The following is a 14779-nucleotide window of genomic DNA, read 5'->3' on the forward strand; positions in this document are numbered from 1 at the left end:
GACACAAAAGACTTCGAGCAAGCCTTAAAAACATACCTGGTCGCCATGACTTTTTCCATCAACCCAGCCTTCACACAGGGTATTCCCTAAACTCAGCTTCCCCTTGTACTATCATTCTTTAATACTTTAAGCAGTAAACATGCCTCACTGCTTGCTCATTTATTTCCTGGCATCTGGTTGTCTGTCTGGAGCAATACTCTCTTGCCCAACAGCAGGTGAGAGAACACTCCTAGCACATAACAGATAGCGTGCAGTTCCAGCAGATTGGCTCTCTGCTGTGGTCCACAACCCTTGGGTTCACACGGCCTCTGTGTGCACTCCACACCTCTTGGTGGAGGTGTCTAGAGGCAGGATCAGTTGTTATGCTGAGACACGCAGCAAAGGTCCATTTGAGAATTTCTGGGTTCATCCACCACTGAACGGATAACCTAATCTCAGGGATTACAAAGATTTGATGAGATAATGACTTGATTCCATTGGCTTTGAAGGGTTCACTGAAGGCCCCTTTTGTGCAGACAAGCCAAAGGAACTATATGCACGAATCCAGCTATGAGTCCCAGAAGAAGCAAAGCTGATCTCGCTGGTGCTTGGTCCCACTATAGAAAAGAGCTCACTAAGCTCATCGGTAATGCAGCTCTTTCAACTCAAAGTAAAGCCTTCTCCTTGACTGCATCTATCCAGGTTCCTATGAACTGAATCCTCAGACAGGGCCACGTTGAAATGGAGGAAGCTGATCAGAAACCTCAGAGAATAGAGAATTCAAATGGTCACACTGAGGGATTCCAGAACTGCTGTTGGAGATGGACCTATCACCAACAAATCTTCCAGGTAAGGAAATTCCCAGACACCCTGCTGATAAAGATGCACAGTCAGTAGTACAAGGCATTTTGTCAACACTGTTGGGGCTACCAAGAGGACAAAACTAAGCACTTTGTATGTGCATATCGCATTTCCTGGTTTATGATTATCTGGAGTGATTTCATGTTGAACCTCTCCCCAACCAACAGTTTGTTCAGTCCTCACAAAGCCAGAATAGGTCTCCATGCCCCTGATTTCTTGGGGGATCAGAAAATACCAGAAGTAGTACCCCTGGCCACACACCCGAGAAGGAACAAGCTTGATTCTACCTCCAGCTAGGCAGATTGAGAAGAGTTGGCGCTGATGATTGAAGCCTTTTGGGTCAGAGGAGGGTGAGAAAAACACAAACTGTAACCGGATTCCATAATTTTCAGGACATACTTTGGTGACCCTGATCTATCCCCCACACTGAAAGAGGTGGTGAGATGGGCCACAAGAATGTGAAAAACTGATCCTGGGCTTAGGCTGTGATTGATGCTGGGCCTTCGATTGACACCTTTTCCTGTGCCTTCCTCAAGCAGGCAGCTGTTGCTATTGAAGAATGGGAGGAACCTGAGGATACTGAAAAGAGCGGAAGGGGTATATTTGGAAGAATGGATATTTGTAGAAAAAGATTTGCCCTTAGGCTAAGGCTGACTGGCTCCTGGACGCTGCTGCTGCTGACTGTAAGGTGGACTGATACTCCTTAATCCACTGTCTCCTTCACCTTGTTGCTGAACAAGTTATCTCCAATACAGGGAACTTCTGCCAGAATATTATGCACATTCTTCCAAAAGGTCACTCACTCTCAACCACGCAAGCCTTTGAGCTCCAATGGAAGTGGTTGAAGTCCTGGCTGTGGTGACATAAGATTCTACTCAATAGCTAACTGTAAAAATTGCATAAGTTATCCTGTGTTGAGAATTCTGTTAAGAACAAACTTTATTAAACTTTATTAGAAATAAGTCCCAAATGATAATTTTTATGAAAGAGACAAAGACCTCAGAACTAGTAAAAAAAAGGTCTGTTGACCATAGATTTTATAACCAGTAAGTGCAATCATAGGTCTATAATATGTCTCTCTTTTTCTTTTTTTATAAAAACATATCTAGCTCTTTTTAAGTGAGCAATTTTGTAATTCCCAAAACAATTGGTGTCGTGTATATTGTTGCGACCAATTGCAACAAACTATATCAATGTTGCAAAATATTCTATAACATAGTGTGTTGGCTATTATCTCAGCAATCCTGAATTTTTGAATGCTGACTATTTTCGGCGGCTCATTTTTCTTCTCGCCGTTAATTACCACACTGACGGCATGAATGTTTTTTTGCCGTTTTGACCACAATAACTTATGTCTGCTAGAAGCCCATAGATTCCATATCTTTTCTTTTCTGAGACAAGATTAATATAGTAATTCTTTGCCCGACATCGTAGTAGAGCACTTATCTTAGAACTTGTTGCAGTTTTCCTTCATATTAAATAAGTTTGTGCTGCACGCCACCGCCAACGTTAACGTTTCGCTTAACACTTCCTCAGGGCGGATTCTGTGAAGGCCACCAGATTTCGCTCCATGATCGTCTCTGGCAGGCCGACAAGTCTCAAATTAGATCGGCTGGACTGATTTTCAAGGTCCTCCAGGCGTTCCGCTTGCTTTGCAAGCATGGTTTTAAAAGATTCAAGCTCTTTTTCGGTGATATGATGGTCACCCTGCACATCTGATATGCGCTGTTCGATAGCGGAGAATCGAGCCTCAAACCCAGTAATGGAAGCAGTCAATTCTGTCAGCTGGTTGGAAATGGTAAGTAATTTGGGTCCTAGAGCCTCACGGACCGCCGACCGAATCTCAGCTAGCGCCACTGCCGGGGTTGCTTCCAGCAAACCACTCTCATCCTCTGGGGCCTGCTCAGCCGGATGGGCCTTCTCCTTTTCTCTCTTCTCCTTTTTTGCAGTTCTTGAGGCCATTCTTCTGAAAATTGTGCTGGTACTAGTTCCTAGAGACTAGTGGGCTATAATCATCAGCTTATTTCACAGTGAGATGCTTCAGATAGGGTAGGATGGAGGTGGAGAAGCCGAGAAGGGAAATCCCACGCCTGATCCCCTTACTGCATCACGTGATCTATGATTGAAATTTATAATGTCATGAGTGGGGTGGAACGAGCAAATAAGGAAGGGCTATTTACCCTTTCAAACAACACTAGGACTAAGGGATGTTCCATGAAACTAACAAACCAGCAGATTTACAACAAATTACAGGAAGAATTTTTTCATTCATTGCTGGAGGACATGGTCAAGGCAACTAACCATTGGGGTTCAAAAAGGATTGGACAAGTTCCTGAAGGAAAAATCTATAAACCATTATTAGCCAGGTAGACTTGGGAAAGCCAGCGCTTATCCCTGAGTGAGATACAAGAAACAGATCAACTATTAGAGCTCAGACAGGTACTTGTGACCTTGAGTGGCCACTGTAGGAGACAGAATGCTGGGCTCGATGGACTTTGGTCTGACCCAGCATAGTATTTCTTATGTTATGTTCACCAATACTAAGCAGACATCATCACCTCATTATATAATAAGCAGTTATCATGAACAGGAAAACTGTCCTGTAGAAAGATATGCTTGCTGTCTTACACGGAAATTGTGGCAGAAAGATTAGGAATCTTCCACACACACCTTAAATATGCCTCCCATACACACGTCACACCCTATGTCACATTCCAATCCTGTTCTGGGGATCTCAGTCAGTCAAGTTTTCAGCATATCCACAATGAATAAGCATGAGGTAAATTTACATATACTAGAGTTTTTTGTGCATGCATATTTATATTATCCATATACATCATGGATATGCTGAAAACTACTGGCTGGGAGGTTATGAGGACTGGGTTGGAAACCATTGTCTAGAAGAAAGCTTACTTTGGCACAATTTTTATTTTAGCAGGAGGTTTAATCATCGTGTCCCTATTGGGGGTCAGGTGGCAGGGCATCAACCCCTTTCCTCTTCCTCATATTCAACAGCATTCAATCTTAGCCAACAGGCCAAGAAAGGATATTCCTCAACTGAGCTCAAACCCATGGCACAATGCAAGTATTAAGAAGAGTATGAATAGTAAATGTGAGATTGATACTACACTCAATATACCCCAGCATGTCAGTTTCGTTATGGTATGCATGCCATTTAAATTATGGATATGCTCCAATATAGTGATTTGGAAGGCTAGATTCTACACTGCATCAGTTAATTTTTACCCCGTTTCATACTTGTGATGAAACAGGGGTTTTACATAGGCAGAAGCAGCCACGACAGTTAGAGACTCCAGAAAGTAGAGTGAGATTTAAAGGGAGTCTGAGGGGAACACTACCTCAAGGCAGAAAGTAAAAGTGAACAAGAGTTGGCTAGGGGATTGTAAATTTAGAAGGAACAGGAAGCACAGGCTGCAGGGAAATGTAGTTTATTTAGAGGTCTTGTATACCATCATTCCAAGTTAAAATCACTAGTTCACCATGGTTTGGAGAGATTTGGCAGAGAACCAGTTAGGGTAAAGGTAGCAGCTACAGACAGCTGTGCTAATAATTGGGAGGCACAGCTGAGGATAATTAAAAAAAAAAAGCTATGTGGAGTCAGTGCAAAGGGCTCACCCAGACCCAGATGCAGAGATGCCTAGAGCCATTAGTTAGGGATCTGAATCGGCAAAGGTACAGTTAGGAAGCAGGTTCCATGCAGCCCTGGGGAATTGGGTAATTACCAATGTATCCTGATGCAGAGATGCCCGTAAATCAGCTCACTCCCCCTAGAGTGAGCTGATTTACAGGGAATTACCAACATATCTCACTGGAAAGGCCCTGATGTTTCAGGACAGGAACTGAATGCTACAAGTGCAAAGAGAACACTGATGCATGGATAAAGTTCATTTTACTGCAAGTGGCTGGCTCTAAGCAGTGTGTTCCAGAAACCTGTCACTGGGCTGGGAAAGACCTGGGCAGCGACATGTGACAATACTCTAGATCAAATGTTTTTAGCTGTTTTCTCAAAGAGCAACTTTTGCATGGACAGAATTAACATCTTTAAAAAATTACAAATTATACTGACGGTAAACGATTGAGATCTCTTGGATTAATCATATCCCATTGTGGCTTCCGTTACCGCCAGTGTGTCATCTATACACTGTCACTTACTTGTGCTTGTATATATATTTTTGAAAACTTGTTTAAATTTCCCACCTCTCTTTTTTAAGCCCTATGGTATGCACAAAACAAATCCATTTGGAGACACTAACCCAAAAGAAACACGTAAGCTCAGTTGAAAAGGGATTTTATATAGTTTAAGAAAGTTTCTTCACTGGAAAAAGTACAGCTAAAGAATTTAAAAAAAATTCATTTATTTAAATCTCATTCACTGTAATATGATAATGTGCATTATTGAAAACAATTTTTTTTTGTTTTTGTTTTTTTACAGCACAGTCAGCAAGGTACCAGTTTCACTGTTGAACCAGTCATTTATCATCTTAACAGTACTTTAAAAATTAGATTATATCACATACAAGTTTTTTGGTGATTTTCTATAAAAACAATGCACTGTTCATGGAAACAGAATTTAGAATCAATAGTTTTTTGCTCTGTAAAACCATTAGATAAGTGACGGACATTATTCACAAGGATAAACATTAAGAAAAGGAGAGTGGAAATATTTGTATACTTTCATTATCCATTAAGTCTTCAACTGAAGGAATACTATGTAATCAGCAGCCCTTTAAGATTAGCAAATGTTGAAACAAACATATCCAGAATCTCAGTGTCAGTTAAATTAATGTTTAATGTTAGCATCTGAATACTAGCTGGCCCAATATATACACTATTTATTCACATGTTTCTAAAATATGACATCTCAATGTTTAAGACCTACTTTACAAAAGGTACTATACCATATATTGTAATGTTCCACTAAAATGAAAACACAGTGCCATTAAAAATAAAGTCCACACTATGATTATTTTGTCTTTGCTGAGATGCAACACTTTACCAGTGCTCCATCAAGGAAAATCTTCAAAGGCCTTATGGATTAAGCACATTTTGAAGGAGAAGAAAGTATAAAAAAATACAATCCCAAATAATTTACATTTTAGGATACTGCAGTGTTTCTTTAAGTTACGTAAGTGTTTTATTCAACAGAAATTGAAATAACTGTAAAACTAAGAAACATTTCACATGAATGAATCAAATGCCATTCAATAGGCTTTCTGTTTCTAGCTATAATGATCAAAACAAATGATAGTTTGAAATTTCAGACAAAATTGTCAATCTGTGTTTAAGCTTCTCAGGTCACATCTATTTTTGTGGCTCAGTACTACTATGGCCTAAGTGCAAACAAAGTATTCATGCCATACACTTCCACTTGGCGATAACATGTTAAACAAAAAAGCTGTTTAGAATAACTCCTCCTTCTGAGCCTTAGTGTTGCGTTGATGCACATGGAAATATTGTATAGGTGCTCAATGTAGAAAGTACAGTTGGTGCATTCTTTAACCGAAAAAACGTGTGTGGGTTTTCACGCTTTTTCTGCATATATCATAAAAAAAAAACAACAAAAACTAAAGATGCAGATAACTACCTGCTAAACAGAAGGCGGATAAAAGGTAATGAGAACAAATCACATTGGTAGGTTCAGTGATTACTGAGAGGCTTTAATCCTGCTGTAAGATAGAGTTGTATTATGTTTGTAAAAATTATAGGAGTTTATTTCAAAGTCCCAGTCTACTGTAATAATAACAGAATCAATACAACACAACAGAATCATGTAGGGCAGATGGTGTAACAGCTGGAAACAGTTTTATGCTTCTTCTTGCTCGGGATAATTCAGAATTTTGCGGTGAGCTTGGCGCAGATATTGCTGCTGCTTGAAGTACACCTTGAAAGCCCCTTTTATGGCAACAAAAGCAATTCCGCCCTACAATAAAATATATAGAAAAGAATATTAAGAGACACCATCACTGGTGGAATTCAAAGTTACACACAATGCACACTGATCAATATTTCAAAAGAACATATAGTGAAATACCACTGATTCACAATTTTACTACGAACTCATTACTGTCAATGAAACAGCTCCCCTGCAAGCTCTCTAAAGGCCTCTTGATGGCCATATCAGTGTTGCAAATCCTTTCACATGAAAAGGGGGCAGGCCTTGGTTATGCAGTACCAGAGATTTTATTTTTTTTTATCAATCCAAAAAGCAGGAGGTACAGTGTAACTTTCCTGCTAACAAGCCTAGATCCAAGGGCTAGGGCAGTATTAAAAATAATTTAAATTCATCTATTTTGAGGCTATTTGGCTGAGTTGGCCAAATATTCTATTCACTATCCTCAATTTGAAAGCTCAAGAGTCAAAACAGCAGCAAATAGGCTGATAAGGAAAATATATTTAGTGATTTAGGGCTAGTCCCTAAATCACTAAATATATTTAATGTCTGCCTTGTTAACATATGCATGAGGTTTATTACTCCTTTATGGACATGCAAAGTCATTCTGATGGCACCAGCAACACCTAGAATTCATTGGAGCAATGTAAGTGCAGTCAGAATTAAAATTCCTCGATAACACTTACAGAGCCAGGCCTAGATTTCCCACTAGGCTGAGTAACAATCTGCCTAGGGACACCACAGTGAAAAAGGACACCTCCTCCTCGTGTGGCATTTTGAGTGGTGGCTTTTCATTGGACCCATGCTCTTAAAGGAACCAGAGCTTGTGGGCAAGTGCCATTAGGAGTCAAACAGAATTGCTGCTAACCTCCTTGAGCCTTTAAAAGGGTGGGATGTGGCTGCTCAGGAATGTGACATCAAGATAGAGGTAGCACCCCTTTTATCACAGTGCATCTTCAGAGGAGGAACTTCACATCTCAGTCTCTCTCCCTCACTACCCAACTTTTACATTATTGGAAGGGACCTTTTTCCCCATAATTAAAGGTGTCTAACAAATAAATCCAGCCTTGAACATGGCCTGGCTTCATACTGTTGGGGAGACGGAAGAGAAACCAGCTTCAGAATATATAGAAAATTTTTTGATAAAAGTGTATTAAACAAAAACAAATTAATGGCTTAGCAAGGTACAAAACATTAAGAACTTCTGGCATTTTTCCCCAAATTTTGGAAAGCAAAGGTAGGGGTAAGTAGGAAGTAAATTTAAAGCTTTGCCTTCCAGCACTACTCGGGCTGAGGCATGTCCAAATCATCTACATCCACACCAAAGGCTTGCCTTCTTGTATGCAACTTTTATCAGGAATCAAGAACTAAACATGTGGATAAAGGTGAGCCACTTGATATAGTATATCTTGATTTCCAGAAAGCATTTGACAAAGTCCCTCATGAGAGACTCTTATGGAAATTAAAGTGTCATGGGATAGGAGGCAGTGTTCTATTGTGGATTGAGAGCTGGTTAAAAGATAGAAAACAGAATAGGGTTAAATGGTAAATTTTGTACACGGTATTCAAGGCGCAGTCCCACCATGGAGCGACACAGGCATTATGACATTTTCCGTTTTATTCACTATTCCTTTTCTAATAATTCCCAACATTCTGTTTGCTTTTTTGACTGCCGCAGCACACTGAACCGACGATTTCAATGTGTTATCCACTATGACACCTAGATCTCTTTCTTGGGTTGTAGCACCTAATATGGAACCCAACATTGTGTAATTATAGTATGGGTTATTTTTCCCTATATGCATCACCTTGCACTTATCCACATTAAATTTCATCTGCCATTTGGATGCCCAATTTTCCAGTCTCACAAGGTCTTCCTGCAATTTATCACAATCTGCTTGTGATTTAACTACTCTGAACAATTTTGTGTCATCTGCAAATTTGATTATCTCACTCGTCGTATTTCTTTCCAGATCATTTATAAATATATTGAAAAGTAAGGGTCCCAATACAGATCCCTGAGGCACTCCACTGTCCACTCCCTTCCACTGAGAAAATTGTCCATTTAATCCTACTCTCTGTTTCCTGTCTTTTAGCCAGTTTGCAATCCACGAAAGGACATCACCACCTAACCCATGACTTTTTACTTTTCCTAGAAGCCTCTCATGAGGAACTTTGTCAAACACCTTCTGAAAATCCAAGTATACTATATCTACTGGTTCACCTTTATCCACATGTTTATTAACTCCTTCAAAAAAGTGAAGCAGATTTGTGAGGCAAGACTTGCCCTGGGTAAAGCCATGCTGACTTTGTTCCATTAAACCATGTCTTTCTATATGTTCTGTGATTTTGATGTTTAGAACACTTTCCACTATTTTTCCTGGCACTGAAGTCAGGCTAACCGGTCTGTAGTTTCCCGGATCGCCCCTGGAGCCCTTTTTAAATATTGCAAGGATGGTTAGAGATGGGATTTTGGATAGTTGATTAGAAATCCCAGAGTCTCCAGAATTTGGACAGAAGTGTGCAGGGCACTCTGTGCCCCATCTTGAAGTACTCTTGATAAGCCAATCGGTATGGGAAGATATGAATCCCCCATCTCCAAAGATAAGCACTGACAATCGCTAGACATCTGGTAAAGACATGGGGCGTGGATGCCAGGCCAAAAGGCAGAACGCAATACTGGAAGCGATCCCATTGACAAGGAATCAAAGGTATTGCCGATCCAACTGAAATATGGGGATATGGGCGTATGCGTCTTTTAGATTGAGGGAGCAGAGCCAGTCTCTCGCTTTGAGAAGGGGAATCAAGGTGCAAAGTGAGACCATTTTGAACTTCTCCTTTACTAGAAAATGGTTTAAGGCCCTCAGGTCCAAAATGGGCTGGAGTCCCCCCCGTCTTCTTGGGGATTAGAAAATACCTGGAGTAGAACCCCTCGCCGTGCTAACTGGGTGGAATGTGTTCAACTGCCCGGGCTAGTATGAAGGCGGAGATGGGCTGGATTGTAAAAGGGACTTATCTTATTATCTAAAAAGAATTCAACCTCACTGTCAAGCTTCTCAACTTTTCATCTCTTATGATCCTAACAGACTAAGAATAGCGGTTGCCAAGAGCACATTATCCAACTGGCTGGCAGTCTATATCGCATATTGCTATGTTCTTGCTGGCTTCCATATTCCACACTCTGCGCCAAGGCTCATCAAATGAGAGCCATGGCTACCTCAGTGGCTCATCTGCAAATTGTGCCTATCAAAGACATTTGCAAAACTGCAACTTGGATCCCTTCTCTGCACAAGGCCACTCCTACGACCACCATAACATTGAAAAATGTTCTAGGAGCATTGGCCAGACCAAAGGGCAGCACCTGAACTGATAATGGCGCCACAACACTGCAAAGCGTAGAAAACGTTGGTATTCAAATCAGATTGGAATATGAAGGTAAGCCTCTGACAGATCCAAGGATGTCAGAAATTCCCCTGACTACACTGCTGTTACCACAGAGCGTAAGGTTTCCATGCAAAAATGAGTCACTTTCAAATGACGGTCGACCCACTTGAGATCCAGATTGGGACAAAAGGAGCCCTCCTCCTTCTTGGGCACAACAAATATATGGAATAATCGCCCTATATTTTATTGAGACATGGGTACTGGAACCATAGTCCTCAGCCTGAGGAGCCTTTGAAGCATGAACTCCACTTCTTCAGCATGGAGTGACAAGGGGACACCATGAAACATGTCCTGAGGAATACTTTGAAATTCCAGTGCATATCCTTCTCAATCACCTCTAGGACCCATTGGTCCAATGTGAGCTTGACCCACCTCTGATAAGAGAGAGAGAGAGAGAGAGAGAGAGATGCCCCCCTCTCTCTTGATCCCAAAGGTGGGTCAGCAAACCTTCACTGGGAAGCTTGGGAAGGTCTGCCACCTGAGCCTGCTCCTTTCTTGGGCTGTCGGGGATGAAAGGACTTGAGACTACTGAAAGGCAGAGTCTGCTGAAAGGTCGACCCCCTGTAGGGACAAAACCACTTGGAACACCAGAAATGATCCCTCATACCAAAAGGGCGCTGTAACTGCTTCTTATTTTCCGGCAACCGAGGAACCGGAGATTCGCGCCCTACTTACTGGGCAGTTTCTCCAACTCTCTCCCAAACAAAAGCGAGCCTTTAAAGAGCATCTTGGTAAGATTAGCTTTGGAGGCTGCATCAGCTGACCAATTTCACAACCAGAGCTGATGCCTGGCCGCTATCACCGAAACCACATCTCTGGCCGAGGTACGGACCAAATCACAGCCTGCATCCCCCTAAAAAGGAGGCAGCAGGCTCTATAACCACTCTGGAATTCCCTCCAAACTCAACCTTCTGAGAGAGAAACAGACAAGATCATGCCACTAGGGCGCAACAGGAAGCCATCTGTAAAGTCATTGCCTCAAAGGCTTAAGAATAGCCTCAGTCCTATCATGTACATCCTTCAAGGCTGCTCCTCCCTTTACAGGAATAGTTGTCCATTTAGAGACGGCACATACCAGTGCATCCACTTTGGGAAAACACATATGCTCTCTCACAGCCGGATCCAGGCCTTCCAATATCCAACCACCTTTGAAATTTGCCTCTGGAGCATCCCATTCCAGATCAATTCCTGAACGGCATCCATCACAGGGAAAAAACAAAAGACTTTACGGAAGGAAATCAAAATGGGATTCTTCTTTGGCTCAGACATAGTATCCGAACCAGGAACACCCAGGTGTTTCAAAGTCTGGGAAATCAGGGCCGGCAGTTCAGCTCTATGAAAGAACCGCAACATGGTTCGATACAGCTCCAGTCCTAGAGGAATTTCCCCATCTTCCAGGGAATCAGGATCTCTCATCATCAGTGCCATCCGGATTCCTATTGAGAACACCCATGGGGAGCCAAGGCAACCATTGGTGCTTATGCATAGGATTGGAAGAGGGAGGAGCCACTGGCTGAGGGTCTGACCTGACAGAAACGGGTGAAGCGGAGGACTGCACCTGAAGAAAAGCTTGTAAGCCTTGAAAAAATTCCACCCAAGAAAAAGCAGCTGGATCCAGACCAAGCCCAGAAGGAACTGGAGCTGGTCCCACAGAACTGCCCTCGCCTGCAGAGGAGCCAGTTAAGGGAGATCCAAGGTCTGGTGTCCCTCCAGTCAAGGCTGTACCCAACCCCTCATCAGAATGGGAGGAGCCAGGCTTAGCAAAATGCGAGGAAGACAACTCTCCTTGAGCGTCTGAGTAGCGCTGACACAGGTGAGAAGCCCTAATATGACAGGCAACACAAATAGGAATAAGCTTAGGCTTCTTGCTTACCAGTGCCATCTTGGTGGTAAATGTGCATCTGAATGGCTCACGCTCAAAAATTTATGCGCACAAAACTGAAGCACCACAGAAGCAAGCGTGACAAGGTGCATGCACAACTTGTGCGCCAAGTCCCAAAACAAGGAAAGTTCAAAAAGCTGAGTGCAGAAAAGGCACACCCAAAATCGAACGCAGAGCTGACATACTGCGCACACCGACTGCCTGTAGAGAGCAGCAGGGCATGCCAGGAACGTGTGAAAAATGCTTCTGCGGCCTACCACGTAATGTGCAAGAAAAAAGCCTAACTGTGGGGCCTAGCCCACCGGGGCCACTCAACCCACCGGGCTGCCCAGTTCCCCAAGCTCAACGGGAGCAGGAACGAATGTCGGGACGGAACATGGAGACTGGAGGAAGTCCTAAAAAACCCCTCTGTCTCTGCTTAAAAGGTAAACTTTTTATTTTTAAATCTTATCTGAGAGGACAGCACTTACTAGCTGAGTACAGAGCCTGTCTATCTACAGGGGGGGAGAGTGCTCCTGCTATCACCGCCGCACTCAGCCTCCTGCACCCGCTGCCTTTCAGTTGGATGAGCAGTTGAACCCGGCTACTGGACCAAGGCACACCTCTAAGGGACCACGGAAATTACCTCAGGAATTCTCAAATGGGGGAGGGACCTATTGGTATCACTGCAGGAGAGTAGGGCTCTCTTTTCCTTAAATCAGAATTTCAGATTTCTCCTTCAAGAAAACAAGCAGCAATCCCCATAGGGAGATGCACATCTACCATCTGCTGGAGATGGAGAATACTGGCAGGGTGGGGTTACTGTGATGTCAGCTTGCTCTGTCTCCATCTACTGGCAGGGCAGGGGAGCATAAACCCACTGTTCCTGAGTCCATCTGTCTACACACTAGGAAAATAATAGTTTTAGCCAGTCAAGAAAAACACCCAATTCCATATTTACTTAAAATCTAAAACATATAGGCATATAAGTCCATTGTACTTTATCAAAGGCTTTTTCTGTGTATAGGCAGATCACCATTCCCTTCTGAGCAGCCCTACTGGAATCCTAGATCATGCATCAATTTATGAACATTCGTTACCCCATGTCTACGCTTCACAAAACCCACTTGGTCAGTAGAAACCAAATCAGGGACTACCCCACCCAATGTATTAGTCAAGATATTTGCCAAGATTTTAATATCTATATTAATAAGTGAAAAAGATCTATAACTTTAAGGCTTTGTTATATCTTTACCCTTCTTTGGAAAGACCACTACTAACGCCCGATTAGAGTCAGCAGAAAAAAATCCGTTCATCAACGAAGAATTATACATTTGTAGTAGGGGATCAAATAATTATACACATAGTAATTTATAGTACTCAATTCAAAGCCATCCATAATTTTTTTTTAAATAGCTTCTACTATTTTTCTTGGCACAGAAGTCAGGATTAAGGGTTTATAGTTTTCCAGATCCCCCTGGAGCCTTTTTTTGAAAATTGATGTAACTTTGGCCACTTTCTCAAGAAAGACATAGTAGAAATAGAAAAGGTGCAGAGAAGGGCAACAAAGATAAAGGGGATGAAACATCTTTCCTATGATAAGAGGCTACACAGGCTAGTGCTCTTCAGCTTGGAAAAGAGATGGCTGAGAGGGGACATGAAAGTTTATAGAATCAGGAATGGAGTGGAACAGATAAAGGACGGTTATTTACCCTTTCAAATAATACTAAAACAAGGGGACACTTCATGAAACTAACAAACATCAGATTCAAACAGACTGTAGAAAGTACTTTTTATTCAGCATACCATCAAGCTGTGGAATCTGTTGCCAGAGGATGTAATCAAGAAGACTAGCCTGGCAGGGTTTAAAAAAGGTTTGGGCCAGTTACTGGAGGAAAAGTCCATAACACATTATCAGCTATTGTACTTGCAACTTGGATTTACCACTGTTGGAGACAGGTTGCTTGATTGACCTTGGTCTGACCCAGCATGGCAATTTCTTATGTTCTTAATAAGGCACACAGCATATAACTAATAGATACATACAGATATAATACACAGAAATGAGGTAAACTGCAAGTAAATACATAAGAAGTAGAGTATATATTAGCTAGGAATAAGGATGTGAGTGCATTCGATATAAATTGTACATAAATAAGAAACACCAGAGGGGAGAGAGATATTAAGAACCAGCTAGAGGTAGCCTGGGTGTGAGTGAACCTTCTGGAATTTGTATTCAGAAAGACTTCCACTAGGCAGGTATTAAAGGATGAGTCTCTGCTGTGGAATCTAGGGGAAGACTTGGTTAAACAGCCAAGCTTTGACTTTTTTCCTGAAGTTTCTAAGTGCAGCATTGGAGTTAACTTGTTAAATATTTTAGGAGCAGAGCAGTGGAATGAATGAAGTCTTGCACATATTAGTTTAGCTGAAGCCAGTGAAAGAGAGGATAAAAGGGAGTGTGGGAAGGATCAAAATTCATGTGTGGGTGTGTAGGAAAGCAGAAACTGGGAAAGGTATTCATGGAGCCCAGTTGATTTATGCATTTAAATTTTATCCTGCTCTCAACTGGGAGAAAATATAGCTGGCACAAAATTGATATAACATGGTCAGTGGATTTGGCCCCCTACCTAAAGCCTAGCTGCCATACTCTACAAAAGTTGGAAGCATTCGAGGTTGTATTATGAAATGCCATGAAACAGAGTTACAATAATTGATTCAGTTCG

General features: G+C 42.0%; 1 protein-coding gene across 1 annotated transcript in view; it reads right to left on the reverse strand.

Moving 5' to 3' along the window:
- Positions 1–5186: 5186 nt before the first annotated feature.
- The window catches only part of MARCH5 (membrane associated ring-CH-type finger 5), a 208842-nt gene continuing 199249 nt past the window's right edge, over positions 5187–14779 (reverse strand). The window contains exon 6 of the mRNA XM_029609939.1: positions 5187–6781. Coding sequence (XP_029465799.1) covers positions 6665–6781 — 117 coding nt within the window. The 3' untranslated portion in view covers positions 5187–6664. The remainder of the gene's footprint in view (positions 6782–14779) is intronic.

Source organism: Rhinatrema bivittatum, chromosome 7 (genome assembly GCF_901001135.1).
Source record: "Rhinatrema bivittatum chromosome 7, aRhiBiv1.1, whole genome shotgun sequence".
Classification (NCBI taxonomy): Eukaryota; Metazoa; Chordata; class Amphibia; order Gymnophiona; family Rhinatrematidae; genus Rhinatrema; species Rhinatrema bivittatum.